Source organism: Leucopleurus acutus, assembly GCF_964270905.1.
Source record: "Leucopleurus acutus genome assembly, chromosome: 12".
Taxonomy (NCBI): domain Eukaryota; kingdom Metazoa; phylum Chordata; class Mammalia; order Artiodactyla; family Delphinidae; genus Leucopleurus; species Leucopleurus acutus.
Genome location: NC_139154.1, coordinates 11,381,340 through 11,396,976, shown reverse-complemented (window position 1 = coordinate 11,396,976; position 15,637 = coordinate 11,381,340). Strand labels below are relative to the sequence as shown.

The 15,637-nt window shown below is 36.7% G+C and overlaps 1 protein-coding gene across 1 annotated transcript in view; it reads right to left on the bottom strand.

Annotated features, from left to right (window-relative positions):
* DNAH6 (dynein axonemal heavy chain 6) overlaps positions 1-15,637 on the bottom strand; it is a gene marked incomplete at both ends in the record, with an annotated part of 284,256 nt that overhangs the window by 222,545 nt on the left and 46,074 nt on the right. The window contains 6 exons of the mRNA XM_082852453.1: positions 32-232; positions 4,105-4,221; positions 6,408-6,576; positions 10,112-10,229; positions 10,903-11,023; positions 11,116-11,250. Coding sequence (XP_082708579.1) covers positions 32-232; positions 4,105-4,221; positions 6,408-6,576; positions 10,112-10,229; positions 10,903-11,023; positions 11,116-11,250 — 861 coding nt within the window. The remainder of the gene's footprint in view (positions 1-31; positions 233-4,104; positions 4,222-6,407; positions 6,577-10,111; positions 10,230-10,902; positions 11,024-11,115; positions 11,251-15,637) is intronic.

Sequence of the window (15,637 nt, the reverse complement as noted above, 5' to 3'; positions counted from 1 at the left end):
ATAAAAATAGTTTTAGTAAAAGAAAGTATACCTTTATTTGAAAGATAATTGTGTGAAAATTCTTATCATCATCAAACACTGCTGATAAGCTTGGACCAAATCCACAAGTTTTTTCTTCCAATTTGTTGTTAATGTAAGGGCTGGTAAAAGCATCAAAATATGAATCAGGCACAAGATTAGGAACTGATAACACAGTGTTTTGGAAATGGTTAATTGCACCTGAAATACCATCCTGTTGGAGAGAAAAGCACAGACATAAATGTAAACACACACATGGTTATATTTATAAAAAGTTTTGAATTTTCTAAACTGCTAAAATAAATAAGAATAACTCATTCAACAATGCCAGGTACTGCGTTGACTCTGAATATATGACAAATCAGAAGACACAGCCCCTGTCTTCAGGAAATATGTATTCTAATTGAAAGAGAGGTAGATAAGCAAAAAGTTGCAACACATTAAGATAAATATATTACATTCATTTGAAATATGAGCAAAACACAGAAAAGTCATAAGGGAAGGAAGGCCAAAGTATGCCTAAGAGAATCAGGGAAAGTTCAAAAGGTGGGTTAAAAGTTCATATTCTTTGAGCAGTAATTTCCATCCTAGATATCAATCCTAAGAGAAAAAATTAGTTAGGTAAACAATGATTCACGTGGAAGTGCAGTCACTGAAGCATTAATTATAATAAAAACTAATTAGAAAAAATACCTTAGTGTTCAAAAATAGAATGGTTAAGTTATGGTATATTTATATGAATGGAAATTAGGCATCTCTTCAAAGATTGATTAGTGACATGGGAAAAAGCTTATAATGTAATCTTAAGTTAAAAAAAAAGAGCAGGATGAAACTGGTGTATAACATCCCATTTTAAAAATGTATGTGTAAAATCTCATGGTAAGTTAGGTGTGTTGGTATATCAGTATGTACTAAAACAAGATTGGAAAAAAAGTATAAAAATGTTAAAAGGTTGTTTCTATTTCCAACACATGGTATTACAGATGATTTTAATAATCTTTTTATATGTTTTTCAAGTTTCATGAGCACGAATTAATTTATAATAATATATAACTAAATGATATAAAGGTACTTCTTGAGAAGAGTCTTAAAAGACGAGCAGGAGCTTGTCAAGTATACAAGATGGGAGTACAGTCCTTGTAAGTCATTGTATGTGAGAGGCCCAAGGGGGGCTGGCAGGTCTGGGTGCTGGAGCATAAGTGTCAGTGTGGAAAAATGCAGTCATGATGCAGTCGGCCCCTTCTTGAAAGGCCCTGTGAGTGATGCTGGGTTCCAGTGTTAGCCGGTGGTCTGGTATTCCCCAGATTGTGACCATGGACTACCCTGAGTTAAAAGGGTCCCAATGTCACATAAGTTTGGGAAGAAACCTTAGGTTAAACAGGATTTTCCTCTGGATCTACAAAACAGGATTTTCCATATTTGTTAATGTGCAAATGCATATCACAAACCCTTTTCTCCTAGAATGCCTATCAACATCTCACAGAGCATCCTATAGACAATGAAGAAATTTAATTTTAAGTGACATGATCAGATTTGCCTATGAAACAATCTTGTAGTCAGCAATGTAGAAAATGGATTAGAAAGAAGAGGGGCAGGCAGAGACTATCACAGAGACTATCAGAAGAGACTATCACAGCAGGCCAGGTAAGAGGTGATGAGGTTCCCATCAAGGGGAGGTGCAATTAAGGTCAACACACAGGACTTGATCTCAAAGAGGTAAGGGAGGATCTAGGATGACTCCTGGATTGCTGGTTTGGGCATGCGGATACTGCCTTTCATTGAAATGGAGATATGGAAGGAGGAGCAAGTTTTGGAAGAAGTTGATAAGTTCAATTTATTTTGGTGAGTTGGAGTTAATTGTGGAGATTTCCAGATGGCTCCAAGTCTGAAGTCTAGAAGAAAAGTACACGATGGAAATATTTATTTAAAGTCACCATTCTAGAAGTGGTAGTTGGAACAACAGGCACGGACACAAGCCCCCAGAGGAACATATAAAATATGAAGAAGAGGGAGCCTTTCAGGATCGCAACAGTCAAAGGTCAGACAAAAAAAGTGACTCCAAGGTAGAGTACTGAAAAGGAAAAAATGTTGGCACAGGAGTAAAACCATGAGAAATTAAACCAAGGGGGAGTCTGTTTCCAGAGGCAGGAGCAGTAAATAGAGTCATATGCCACGGGAGGTCTGTCAAACACAATAGGAAAGAAAAGAACTGGAAAATGTATGTTGGATCAAGTATTAGGAAACCATAGTTAACCCAAGAAAAAACAATGTCAGATGTCAAGATTTAGGTATATAATTTTCCTTTAGACGAAGCTGTATGTGTGTATGTGTGTTTGAAATGTTAAGACTAATGACCAAAATCAGAGCAAGAAAAAATAGAAAATTCATGAGTGATCCACTCATGGCAGTTTATACTGCCCTTGGCTAATTTGGGATTACATGAAGCAAAATCTTATGTGTGGTGTGAACACATGAACATGCTTGGTCTATGACTTCATGGGTAGGAATTAAAAACACCCCTGTGGGGAGTTGGACCCTACAACAGGAAATACAGAGAATGTTAAGGTTTTCAAGGCTTGTCACTTGGAGCTTAAGGAGAATAACCAGCTGCTTGCTGGAGAGAGCTTTCTTGCATCATCTGCTGCACAGAAACCTTTGCCTTCCACGTGAAGGCCAAGAGCCTTCTGGCCCAGAAGGGACATGAGAGCCCAGTGCCTCTCTGAGTGGGAGCTCCTGAATGAAGGTCCAACCACAGGGAACTCAGCAGTCTGCTTGTCCTTGTAAATAACCTAAAATAGCCTGATGATCTGATAAATTACGGGGTCATAGACTGCTGGAAGAGGAAGCAACCTTAAAACTCATCTGCCTCCTCATCTCACAGACGCATAAACTGAACCCCAGAGAGGTAAGTGGTTTCACCATAGGAGTAAAGTCAAGACTAGAATCTAGAGATTCTGAGTCAAGACTAGAATCTAGAGATCCTGACTACTAGTGCTTTTGTACCAATACACAGCTAAGGGCAGAAAATATAGACTCTGATTGGTTTATTAATCTATGCCTGTACCCAAATGGGGAAGGCAGAACCCTAAGATGGCTCCTAAGATCCCCTCTCCCTGGTTTACATGCCCTGTGTAATCCCCTCCTCTTGAGTATGGGGGGATCTGTGAATGTAATGGGATGCCACAGCCATGATTATGTTATATTACAGGGAAAGCTGAAGGGACTTTGCAGATATAATTAGGTTGACTTTGAGTTAGTCCAAAAGGTGATTATCCTGGGTAGACCTGTCTGAATCAAGTGAAAGCCCTTAAAAGAGGGATTGGGCCCTTCTCAAAGGAGATTCTCCAGCTGGTCTTGAAGAATCAAACACCCATATTGTAAATTGCTTATAGAGTTCGCCACATGAACTATAGGAACTATAGGTGGTTCCTAGGATCTAAGGGTGGTGCCCACTGGACTTCCCTCAAGAAACCAGGGACTTCAATCCCATAGCTGCTTAGAGATGAATTTTTTTCAACCACCTGAGGGAACTTGGAAGTGGATCCTTCTCCATTCAAGCCTCTAAGGAGACCTCAGCCCAGACAATCCCCGAAGGGCAGCCTGCATGGAGAGGCCCTGCAGCGGAGAAGAAGCTAAGCAGTGCCCAGATCCCTGACCCGCAAGACTGAAGTAATAAATGGCTGTTGCTTTAAGCTGCCAAATAGGTGGTAATTTGCGGCACAGCAGTCGATACCGAAACAACGCTCAGATGCAACATATTTGAAAAGATTTCAAAAATGGTACTTACAACACAGTGATTTCTTGGAGGGATGCCTCTAGTCAATTTTACATTTTGTATAGCTTCTGTTCTCTCGGTGGTGTACCCTACCAAGCCCCTAGTCTGTCTCAAGTTAAAGAAAATGTGCTAAACTTTCAGATACCTTTTAGGTAGATGCCATGCTGTGTGCAGAACAATGCTTTGTCTTTTCCTTACAATCATTTTGGAGAAGGGACAATAGCAACCCTGCCAACCATGTGACAGTAGAACAGTTGCTTCATTTTCCAGAAAGGTATTTATACACGGATGTTATAGGAGGAAACACATACCAGAAAATCTTCCAAAGGAGGCTCAAAGAGCAGTGACTGGACTGTCAAAATCAGTTCTGTGACAAACATGGGAATGAGAGATTCATCTTCTTCCTGCTTCTCCAACACGGGGGCCCCCTGAAATGAGCACTTCTGCAGTGTTATAAAGATATAAGTACCAAGGTCTAAAATTTAAAAAACCTCTGTATTACAGAAGGCACATAAACTTAAGCTTACACAATTAGCTGATGTTATAATGTTGGCATGTCTTTCAAAGAATACTACCATAGAAATTAAAAAATAAAGGCAAATATGGAAAGACTACATGGCAGTGTAAAACTTCTCTCCTTGTAAAAACACTATCAACAAGGTGGAAAGGCAAACAACAAACTGGAAAAATATATCAGTAATGTATATAGTAATGCAGATAGAAGGTTGGTTATATTTAAATAGAAATATACTTGATATAGTCAATAGAAATATATACTAATAACATCATAATTGATATTAAATAGAAAGATATTTAAATAGAAAAATGGGCAAAGGGCGTAATCTGACATTTTCTAAAGGAAATATCAATCAACATCCTCCTCCTTCTCTTCCTCAAGATATTAATAGTTTATTCAGTAACATTTATTGAGTATTTACTGTGTACCAGGCAGTGCTAACTATTCATGTAAATCCCACACCAATCATATGTAGCAGGTGTCATTTTTATTCCCATGAGAAAACTACGATCTGGAGAAGATAAGACATTTCATTAAGGACACACTGGTTTGTAAGTGGCAGATCAGAACTGACACCCAGGTCTTTCTCATCATGAGACCTATACTCTTATCCCCGTACTGTGGTGGCAGTTAAAGGAATATAACATATAAAAGTAGTGACATATTACTTTACATCCATCAGATGGACAAAGACTGAAATGAATGATAATATCTAGTGTGCATATGGCCAAAGGCTCCTTCTCGAACATTGCTAGGAAGACTGTAAAATGACACAAAACGTTCTAGAAAGTTATGCATCAGTTTCAAAAGCCTTAACAAGTGAGCATATTTCTGATCCAACAATTCCACATCTAGGAATTTCTTCTAAGGGGAAGAATCAGAGATGTATGAAAAATGTATAGACAAAGATATTCTTTGCAGCATTATTTGGACTAGTGAGAAAGTGATCAATAATACAAAATTATTTACAAGATGTATAATACATTTCTATGTGAGAATGTTATATGGAACAAATACATACTGATTAGGGAGATTTTTCATAATACATTGCTAAGTGGAAAAAGTAGGTGATAAAGCAGTAAGTAAAGTATGATTCCTTTCTTTCCCCCTTGGAAATAGTTAACTTGGTATAGCAGAGGATGCTTTTCTTTGTATACTTCTGTGTTTTCCAAATTTTCTGCACTTAGCATATATTACTTTTATAATTAGAAAGATAAATGTTACTTTCAAAATGTGGTAGTATTGAGGAAAAAAAGGAATTGAGAATAGGGAAGGAGAGAAAGTAATGAAAAGGAGTATGCAGCTAAAATTCAACTTTTGGAGAAAAGGAAAACTATGGCAAAGAGTGACAGGCCTTGAAACTGCATATTGGGCCTCCTGGGGGGATGCAGAGATATGAAGGTAGGAAGCTTGATGAAACCAGATATGCATGTTTTGCTATGTGTTTAGGTATCTGTCATGGATGGAGCTGGGGAAAAGCTTATTGGGCTATCAGATAAGCTCTGTTAGAATGCACAGATTTGTGCATTTAATCTCAAATGTCTCACATTACTCTGTGTTTCTAAGACCAACATCCTCCTAAGAGGTTTTTCACTGAAAGCACAAAGGTTTGCTCCCATGATTTGCTCCTCCTCGCCTCTAAACCATTGTTTATCTTTGATTTATACCACCTTCCCTGCTTCTCTCTGCCAGTTCATGCTCACGATGACCCCTGAACTGTAAGCTTCTTGGGGGCAAGTATTCTATCTATGCTTTTCATCACCATGTACCCAATACCCAGCATAGGGATTGGTACATAGTAGATACTTAAGGAATATTTATTGAGTGAACACATGAGGAACCTTTAGCAAGTGCCTGTGAGAGAGACTGTAATATTCAGCACAATGGATGCTTTCTCTGCTATTAGATACTTGCTGATATGCTGATTTTCATTCTGTCATTTCATGTGTGTATGGTAGATTCTGATTATACTGTGAAATTCTCTAAGCATTTCTCCTATTTTTCTAGTACACAGAAAATAGCATAATTCACAGTGCATAGTAAGGACTCCTCAATAAATGTTGACCAATGAATTTTCTTAATTGTGTCTGAATATACCTTTTTATCAGTGACTTCAGGCTTCTCTTCTGTAATCCATTTCTGAATGACATCTGCTGAAGGTGTCTGTTTTAACTTATCAGTGAGATAATCCAAAAGGTAGCTAGTAGAATTTACTGTTACGACATGCATTGTGTTCTCAATTAGATAGTCATTTAGACGAATAAAGCTTGAAAAGAAAAAAAAATACTACCCTCAGAATGGGAGAAAATATTTGCAAATGAAGCAACTGACAAAGGATTAATCTCCAAAATATACAAGCAGCTCAATATCAAAAAAACAAACAACCCAATCCAAAAATGGGCAGAAGACCTAAATAGACATTTCTCCAAAGAGGATATACAGATTGCCAACAAACTCATGAAAGAATGCTCAACATCATTAATCATTAGAGAAATGAAAATCAAAACTACAATGAGGTATCACCTCACACCAGTCAGAATGGCCATCATCAAAAAGTCTACAAACAATAAATGCTGGAGAGGGTGTGGAGAAAAGGGAACCCTCTTGCACTGTTGGTGGGAATGTAAATTGATACAGCCACTATGGAGAACAGTATGGAGGTTCCTTAAAAAACTACAAATAGAACTACCATATGACCCAGCAATCCCACTACTGGGCATATACCTGGAGAAAACCACAATTCAAAAAGAGTCATGTACCACAATTTTCATTGCAGCACTATTTACAATAGCCAGGACATGAAAGCAACCTAAATGTCCATTGACAGACAAATGGATAAAGAAGATGTGGCATATATATACAATGGAATATTACTCAGCCATAAAAAGAAACGAAATTGAGTTATTTGTAGTGAGGTGGATGGACCTCGAGTCTGCCATACAAAGTGAAGTAAGTCAGAAAGAGAAAAACAAATACCATATGCTAACACATATATACAGAATCTAACAAAAAAACAAACAAAAGGAACCTAGAGGCAGAACAGGAATAAAGACACAGACGTAGAGAATGGACTTGAGGACATGGGGAGGGGGCAGGGTAAGCTGGGACGAAGTGAGAGAGGGGCATGGACATATACACACTACCAAACATAAAATAGATAGCTAGTGGGAAGCAGCCGCATAGCACAGGGCGATCAGCTTGGTGCTTTGTGTCCACCTAGAGGGGTGGGTTAGGGAGGATGGGAGGGAGACGCAAGAGGGAGGAGATATGGGGATATATGTATACGTATAGCTGATTCACTTTGTTATACAGCGGAAACTAGCACACAATTATAAAGCAATTATACTCCAATAAAGATGTTAAAAAAAAAGATTAGAGATGGTGGTGGGGGAAGGAGTGAGTATGACTATAAAGGGGTAGCATGCGGGAAATATTTACAGTGATAGAATAGTTTTGTATCTTGATTGTGGTGGTAGTTACACAAATCTACACATGTGATAACATGATACACTGTACACCATACAATGTCAATTTTCTGGTTTTTATATTATATTTATAATTATGTAAGGTGTAACCACTGAGGGAAACTAAGTGAAGAGTACACAGGACCTCTCTTCACTTCGTTTTTTGCAATTTCTTGCAAATCTATGATTATCTCAAAATTAAAAAAAAAAAATCAAACTGCCAGAGTTCAAATCCAGGCTCTACTCTCCCTGTACGAACCTGGGCTTATTTAACTAATCTGTGCATCGTTTTGTCATCTGTAAAATGAGGACAACAGCATCTACCAAGTTATGGCAAGAAACAAAGAAATTAATACCTAATAAAGGATGAACTCCTGATACGGAATATGGATGAATCTCGAAAGCATGCTAAGTAAAAGACACAAGAGACTATGTATTATATAGATCTGTTCATATGACATTTTGGAAAAGGCAAAAACTATAGGGAAGGAAATCAGATCTTGGTTGCCTAGAGCTGGATATAAAGAGAGGGGACTGAACACATCTCTGAGTAATGCCTTTTGGTATAGTTTTGAGTTTTGAAGTCATCCTGATATTCTACATATTCAGTAAAATAAAAGTAAACCAACAAGGATGGGGGAAAACAACATTAAAGTAAATGCAAACAAACCAAATCAATCCAATTAACTGTATTTCAAATGTGCAACATAACCAAACTGAGCAGGGCAGAGAGTAATCCAAGTACTTTCACTATATGCTCTCTGTCTAGGGGGAAAAACAGCAAACAAATCCTAACTGTTTTTAGTAGGTAAATCCAAATTGAGGAACATCTGAAAAAACAACTGGCCTGTATTCTTCAAAAATCTCACTACCATGAAAGACAAAGAAAAGCTAAAAAGCATAGGTTAAGGAGATTAGAGACATGACAGCTACATGATCTTGAACTGTATCATTTCTTGGAGAGAAAACAAAATGTCTTAAAGGACATTATTGGAACAAATAATTGACAAAAGTGAAATACTGTAACTGTAGATTAAAGTATTGAAATATAAAAAAAAGAAAAACAATACTGCTTCAATTTTCTATACTTACTACCTATTTTTGAAAGTGACTCTAATGCAAATATTTAAAATTTTAAATATCATAATTTCTCTTTGACTTTCCATTTATATTACAATATCAGAGATTAATTGTCCAGAACAGTTGTTCTTAGACACTCTTCACTTTAAAACACAAATATACTCAAATATATAGCATCAATTTAGCTAGGCATTCTAACCATTCAGTAGGATATTTAATGAGCAATATAGTTATGAAAAAAGCACATAGCTCATTAGGGGCCATAAGATTTTTTTTAAAGATGCTTTAAAGAAGAAATCAGTAAACATATGTCTGTGACTTACATTCTAATGGTAATAAAATCTTTGCTATTGAATAAATGTTGTTTGACAGCAATTGCTAACCCAAAGATGAAAATTTAATGTTTCCCTACTTGAGGGCTTAGAATGTAAACTGAGTCAGCAAGGCATTTGAAATAACTTTTTATGCTGCTTAAGTGGAGCCTGAGGGGCCTCTAGCCTATGATAGTGGCCTCAGGACTGCTTCACTGCCTCTGTTCCAATACAGACATTACTACCAGATTATCTCACATATAAACTGGGGCACAATTAAGATTTATTAAATGGTTGTAAAATGTGGACCAAGTTAGTGAGCACGGAGTAACAGTCATCAGTGTTTTCTAGTGCCACATACAATTCTTCAGATAATATTTGGTGATTTTGTTTGCAAGAGTTAGTTGCAGTGATGAGGTTTTAGAATGACGTGGAATCCAAACTCTGGGACAATGGCAAGACCCAGTTGGGTAAGCAGGTGGAAGGTCCTGGTGAGATCCTGGAAGGTGGACTTTCTTCCCTGGTCTCTCCGTGGCAACCTGCCTTAGGAAGAGGGTGGAACTTTGTGTGGCCACGCAGCTGCCTGTAGCTCTTTAGGAACCAGACAGGTGGAGCTGACCCTCCAGATCCACTCCAGGAGGCCCACAAATCTCTGTGTGCCTGACTTCTCCTTACTACAGCCTGCCCAGTGCTCCTGGCTGGGCTAGAGGGAAACAAAGCCTTAGTGATCAAAGAGGAGCTCTTGGCCTTGGACATGCCCTCCACCTTCTCTGGCTGCTTTGCTAGGTGGCAGCTGGAAGGCCAGGCTTCTGGAGCCTGCATTCAGGTTACTGTGTCCTCCAAATCCCTTGTCACTAGTGAATCCTGTGATGATGGCTTTAACTTTAATGAAACTTGAGAAGGATGGATGCTCTAGTTTTTCTTGAAAGAAAGAATAACAATTTACCATGTTAGCCTCATGCAGTGATGCCTTTTGCTGGCCTGCTCTGTGTATGTCATTTTCTTGGAGTCTCCAGAAGTAGGCAACTCAATGAGACTTCCGCTTTCTGGCATTTTACAGTGCCCTAAGAACAACAGAAGACACAAAGACAAGAATTCTTGTGTAAAAACTCCATTTCTTTCAATATGGATTAAGAGACAAGTAAAATTCAAAAATGACAAAATGCTTTGGTTCATGAGCTATTTCAGACTCCAGAAAACAGCCCAGTTATCCAAACAAATTCCACATCAAAGGATTTCAACTTAACAAAAGCCTCTAGACAGCTTACTAACATCTTCTTTAACAGGATCTGATTTCTGTCCCGTGCCACCTCTTTCCAGGAACACATTTACCCTCCTTTTCTGCCTGCATAAAATTATCCTTTAGAGTCCCTACCAGCTGGGGCCAATTCTGAGATCCATCCAGTCTCTTAATTTTAACAAACCTATTGTCTGTACTAGTAGGTTGGACGTACGTTTAAGCAGAGAGGCCCTGAGTCCACTATAAAATGCTTGTGAAATAAAGGTCCTGTAACCAGTTTAGAAATACTATACACAAGCAAGGGTAATGCAAGGAAGTTGTGGTACTTACTGTTTTATCCCCTTCTACAATATACATTGAATTTATAATCTATCAAGCAAAGATTGGAAGAATTGAAAAATAGGGTCCTTATTTAAAATAGAAAAGTGGAATGAAAACGAGTTAACATTTCGGAAAGCCACCACTTCTGATCTGTTGGAGTTCTTTCCCTTTCATACCCTCAATAAGTTCATATGCACAGTCATCAGGCATAAATCCTGCAGCACACAGAGCAACTCGACAAGCCTTTCTGACCACTTCTTTGGCCTCGTTTCGAAATTCTTCTAGGCGCCCTGTCACCTAGACGTTGATAAATATGTATCATTAGTGGTACCAAAGTATCAGTAATAGGGAAAAAAAAATTCTTGAAACTTGTAGACAAAGTTCCTCACCTCCTCTAGCCATACGGCTTGTGTAACTTTAAATTCTTGCAGGGTGTAAGTGTGATATTTTTCAATATAACAAAGTCCCATAAAACTCAATTGATAACACAATTCATTTATTTTAAGGAGAGCTGGTCGCAAATACTAAATGAAATAGAAATTTATCATTATTTAGTAAAAAAAACAAAACCTTTGCCTTTTAGAAGTATAAAAATATTGGGAAAGCAAGAATGGTAATTAAGGAAAATAAATAGCTCTATATGTTAATTTCAGCTACAGCTACAAAGTGCGTACATTGAAAAGGAACACTTCTGAAATTTTGTTCTGAAAGTATTCTTTGAATTATCAGATTTAATTTGTCTGAAGTCCTTTCTTTTCATTTTGAATACATGTCTTTTAACCATGAAATTGAGGGCAAGTAACAGAGGATGGGGAAATATCTTAAATTTCACTAGGTTTGGCTAATAGCTATTAAAAGATTCTTAGTGTTACCTTAGGACTTTACAATGTCCAGTCACCATGATAATGATAATGGATAATGGATGGGCCCATCTATTGATCTAAGAGGGTATGATACAGAACAAAGACAAATTTTAACTTTAAAATTTCAGTGGGTAACAGTCACTATTAAGAATCTACCTTGCAATGTGGGCTGGCAGAATGAGTGGAAGTATTTGTGGAATAATGTCACATAATATAATTTAATCTTCCTCTATGCCATCATCATAAATCAGGGTTTTAGGGTGGTGGCTTTGAAGGCACATGTTCCAAGATTGTTTCTAGGTCATTCACCCTCACTTCTAATCTAATCAAAGGAGGAGCAATAACATTATATTTTTTAAAAGTTAACTTAAATTTATTTATATGTGACACTGGTTTAAGTGTTATATATAGCACACTCTTGGACTCTTTTCTAGGAGTTTCCAAAACAGGACAACCAATAGTCATTCAGATCAACATGAAATAGTGCTTTAATTTTTTTTTTAAGTACAAATAAGGGGAAGTTAAAATTAGTAGAGTCCTCAATGAAGAGATTTATGTGACAAAACATCTAGGAAGTCATATAGCCCTTAAGATTCATCTCATGGAGAAATTTTCATGATAAAAATGAAGCAAAAATATAATATTGTAAATCAACTATACTTAATTTTACAAAAAAGAAGCAGAAGTTTAGAGGCTATGTCTCCGAATTGAGATAAGATACTAAATAAATTAACATGAGTACATGAGTAGGAATGAGTCTGTAATTGAAATGTGGCAGTGAAAGCAAGAAAGTCCAGTGTACTCTGGAGAAAAAGTCCTTGAGCCAAAAAATATAAGTTCTATTAGTAAAGGGATACATAGCTAGGATCCAGGTGGACAGCAAAACTGGTATTGATGGTCTGCCAAAAAGTTGTTTGACAGTGGGAATTTGGAGGAAGAAAAAATATATATAATCTAAGAAATTACTTTGGCCTAACCTAAATATCTGGCTGTCAGCATAAAGGACAAATGTGAAAGCCGTTGTGAATGTAAGAGAGACTGAAGGTGTTTTGTTTATTTCTCCCATCGTTATTTCTGCTGTTTGCAAATTTCCGATGGAATCTGGGTTAGGTGGTTCATTCTTAGGCTGGTATATCAAGAGTGCCCATTGAAAGTGATAAGCATTAGAATTATTTCAATATTTTATAATAAGTACAAAGGGAATATAATCTTTAAAAATTCACTATGTTTTACACCTGAAATATATATTATACATCAACTATACCCCAATAAAAATTAAATTAATTAATTAATTGAAACACAAGCACATACAAAACAATCAAGCTACTAGAGTCAATAATAAATTCTGCAAGGTTTCAGGAAACAGGCTCAATATACAAAAGTCAATTATATTGCTATATAGAATATGTATACATATATGTACACTATTTATATACATTTATACATATATCATTTAGATCCCTGACTTCAGACTATACTACAAAGCTACAGTAATCAAGACAGTATGGTCCTGGCACAAAAACAGAAATATAGATCAATGGAACAGGATAGAAAGCCCAGAGATAAGCCCACACACATATGGTCACCTTATCTTTGATAAAGGAGGCAAGAATATACAGTGGAGAAAAGACAGCCTCTTCAATAACTGGTGCTGGGAAAACTGGACAGCTACATGTAAAAGTATGAAATTAGAACACTCCCTAACACCATACACAAAAATAAACTCAAAATGGATTAAAGACCTAAATGTAAGGCCAGAAACTATCAAACGCTTAGAGGAAAACATAGGCAGAACGCTCTATGACATAAATCACAGCAAGATCCTTTTTGACCCACCTCCTAGAGAAATGGAAATAAAACAAAAATAAGCAAATGGGACCTAAGGAAACTTAAAAGCTTTTGCACAGCAAAGGAAACCATAAACAAGACAACAGGCAACCCTCAGAATGGGCAAAAATATTTGCAAATTAAGCAACTGACAAAGGGTTAATCTCCAAAATTTACAAGCAGCTCATGCAGCTCAATAACAAAAAAAGAAACAACCCAGTCCAAAAATGGGCAGAAGACCTAAATAGACATTTCTCCAAAGAAGATATACAGATTGCCAACAAATGCATGAAAGAATGCTCAACATCATTAATCATTAGAGAAATGCAAATCAAAACTACAATGAGATATCATCTCACACTGGTCAGAATGGCCATCATCAAAAAATCTAGAAACAATAAATGCTGGAGAGGGTGTGGAGAAAAGGGGAACCCTCTTGCACTGTTGGTGGGAATGTAAATTGATACAGCCACTATGGAGAAAAGTATGGAGATTCCTTAAAAAACTACAAATAGAACTACCATATGACCCAGCAATCCCACTACTGGGCATATACCCTGAGAAAACCATAATTCAAAAAGAGTCGTGTACCAAAATGTTCATTGCAGCTCTATTTACAATAGCCAGGACATGGAAGCAACCTAAGTGTCCATCAATAGATGAATGAATAAAGAAGATGTGGCACATATATACAATGGAATATTACTCAGCCATAAAACGGAAGGAAACTGAGTTATTTGTAGTGAGGTGGATGGACCTAGAGTCTGTCACACAGAGTGAAGTAAGTCAGAAAGAGAAAAACAAATACCGTATGCTAACACATATATATGGAGTCTAAGAAAAAAAAAAAAGGTCATGAAGTACCTAGGGGTAAGACGGGAATAAAGACACAGACCTACTAGAGCATGGACTTGAGGTTATGGGGAGGGGGAAGGGTAAGCTGTGACAAAGTGCGAGAGTGGCATGGACATATATACACTACCAAACGTAAAATAGATAGCTAGTGGGAAGCAGCCGCATAGCACAGGGATATCAGCTAGGTGGTTTGTGACCACCTAGAGGGGTGGGATAGGGAGGGTGGGAGGGAGGGAGATGCAAGAGGGAAGAGATATGGTAACATATGTATATGTATAACTGATTTACTTTGTTATAAAGCAGAAACTAACCATTGTAAAGCAATTATATCCATTAAAGATGTTAAAGAAAAAAAGTCAATTGTATTGCTATATAGAATATGTGTGTATATATATATATATATACACAATCTTTATATACATTTATACATATATCCTTTAGATATATTCTTTATATGTATTGTAGAATATATATGTGCATTGAATACACATATATGTATAGAATACACATATATACTCTCTAATAAATATATATTCTACATATATAAAGTGAAAAATCCAAAATGAAATTTAAGAAAATAATTCCATTTATAATAGTATCAAAAAGAATAAAATATTTGGGGATAAATTTGACAAAAGAAATGTAAAATATATACTCTGAAAACTACAAAACATTGTTGAAAGAAATTGAAGAACACCTAAATAAATGGAAAAGGATTATATGTTCATAGACTAGAAAAGTTAATGCTGTTAAAATGGCAATATTTCCTAAATTGATCTACAGATTTAAAGCATTCCCTATCAAAATCCCAACTGGCTTCCTTGCAGAAATTGACAAACTGATCTTAAAATTCATGTGGAAATTCAAGAGGCCCAGGGAAGTCACACTTCCTAATTTCAAAATTTACTACTAAACTACAGTACTCAAGATGGTGTGGTACTGGCATAAGGATAGATATAGATCAACAGAAAAAAATTGAAAGTGCAGAAATCCTCATATTTACAGGCAGTTGCTGACAAGGGTGTCAGGACAATTCAAGGTGGAAAGAATAGTCTTTGCAACAAATGGTGCTGGGACAACTGGACAGCCACATGCAAAAGGATGAAGGTGAACCCATACCTCACGCCATCAGCAAAAATTAACTTGAGATGGATTGAAGAACTAAATGTAAGAGTTAAAACTATAGAACTATTAGAAGAAAATATAGGGGTAAATTTTTGTGACCTGAGATGAAGCAATAGATTTTTATACCAAAAACACAAGCAGCAAAAGAAAAAAATGGACAAAACAGACATCATCAAAATTAAGAACTTTTATGCTTCAAAGGACACGATCATGAAAGTGCAAAGACCCATAAAATGGGAGA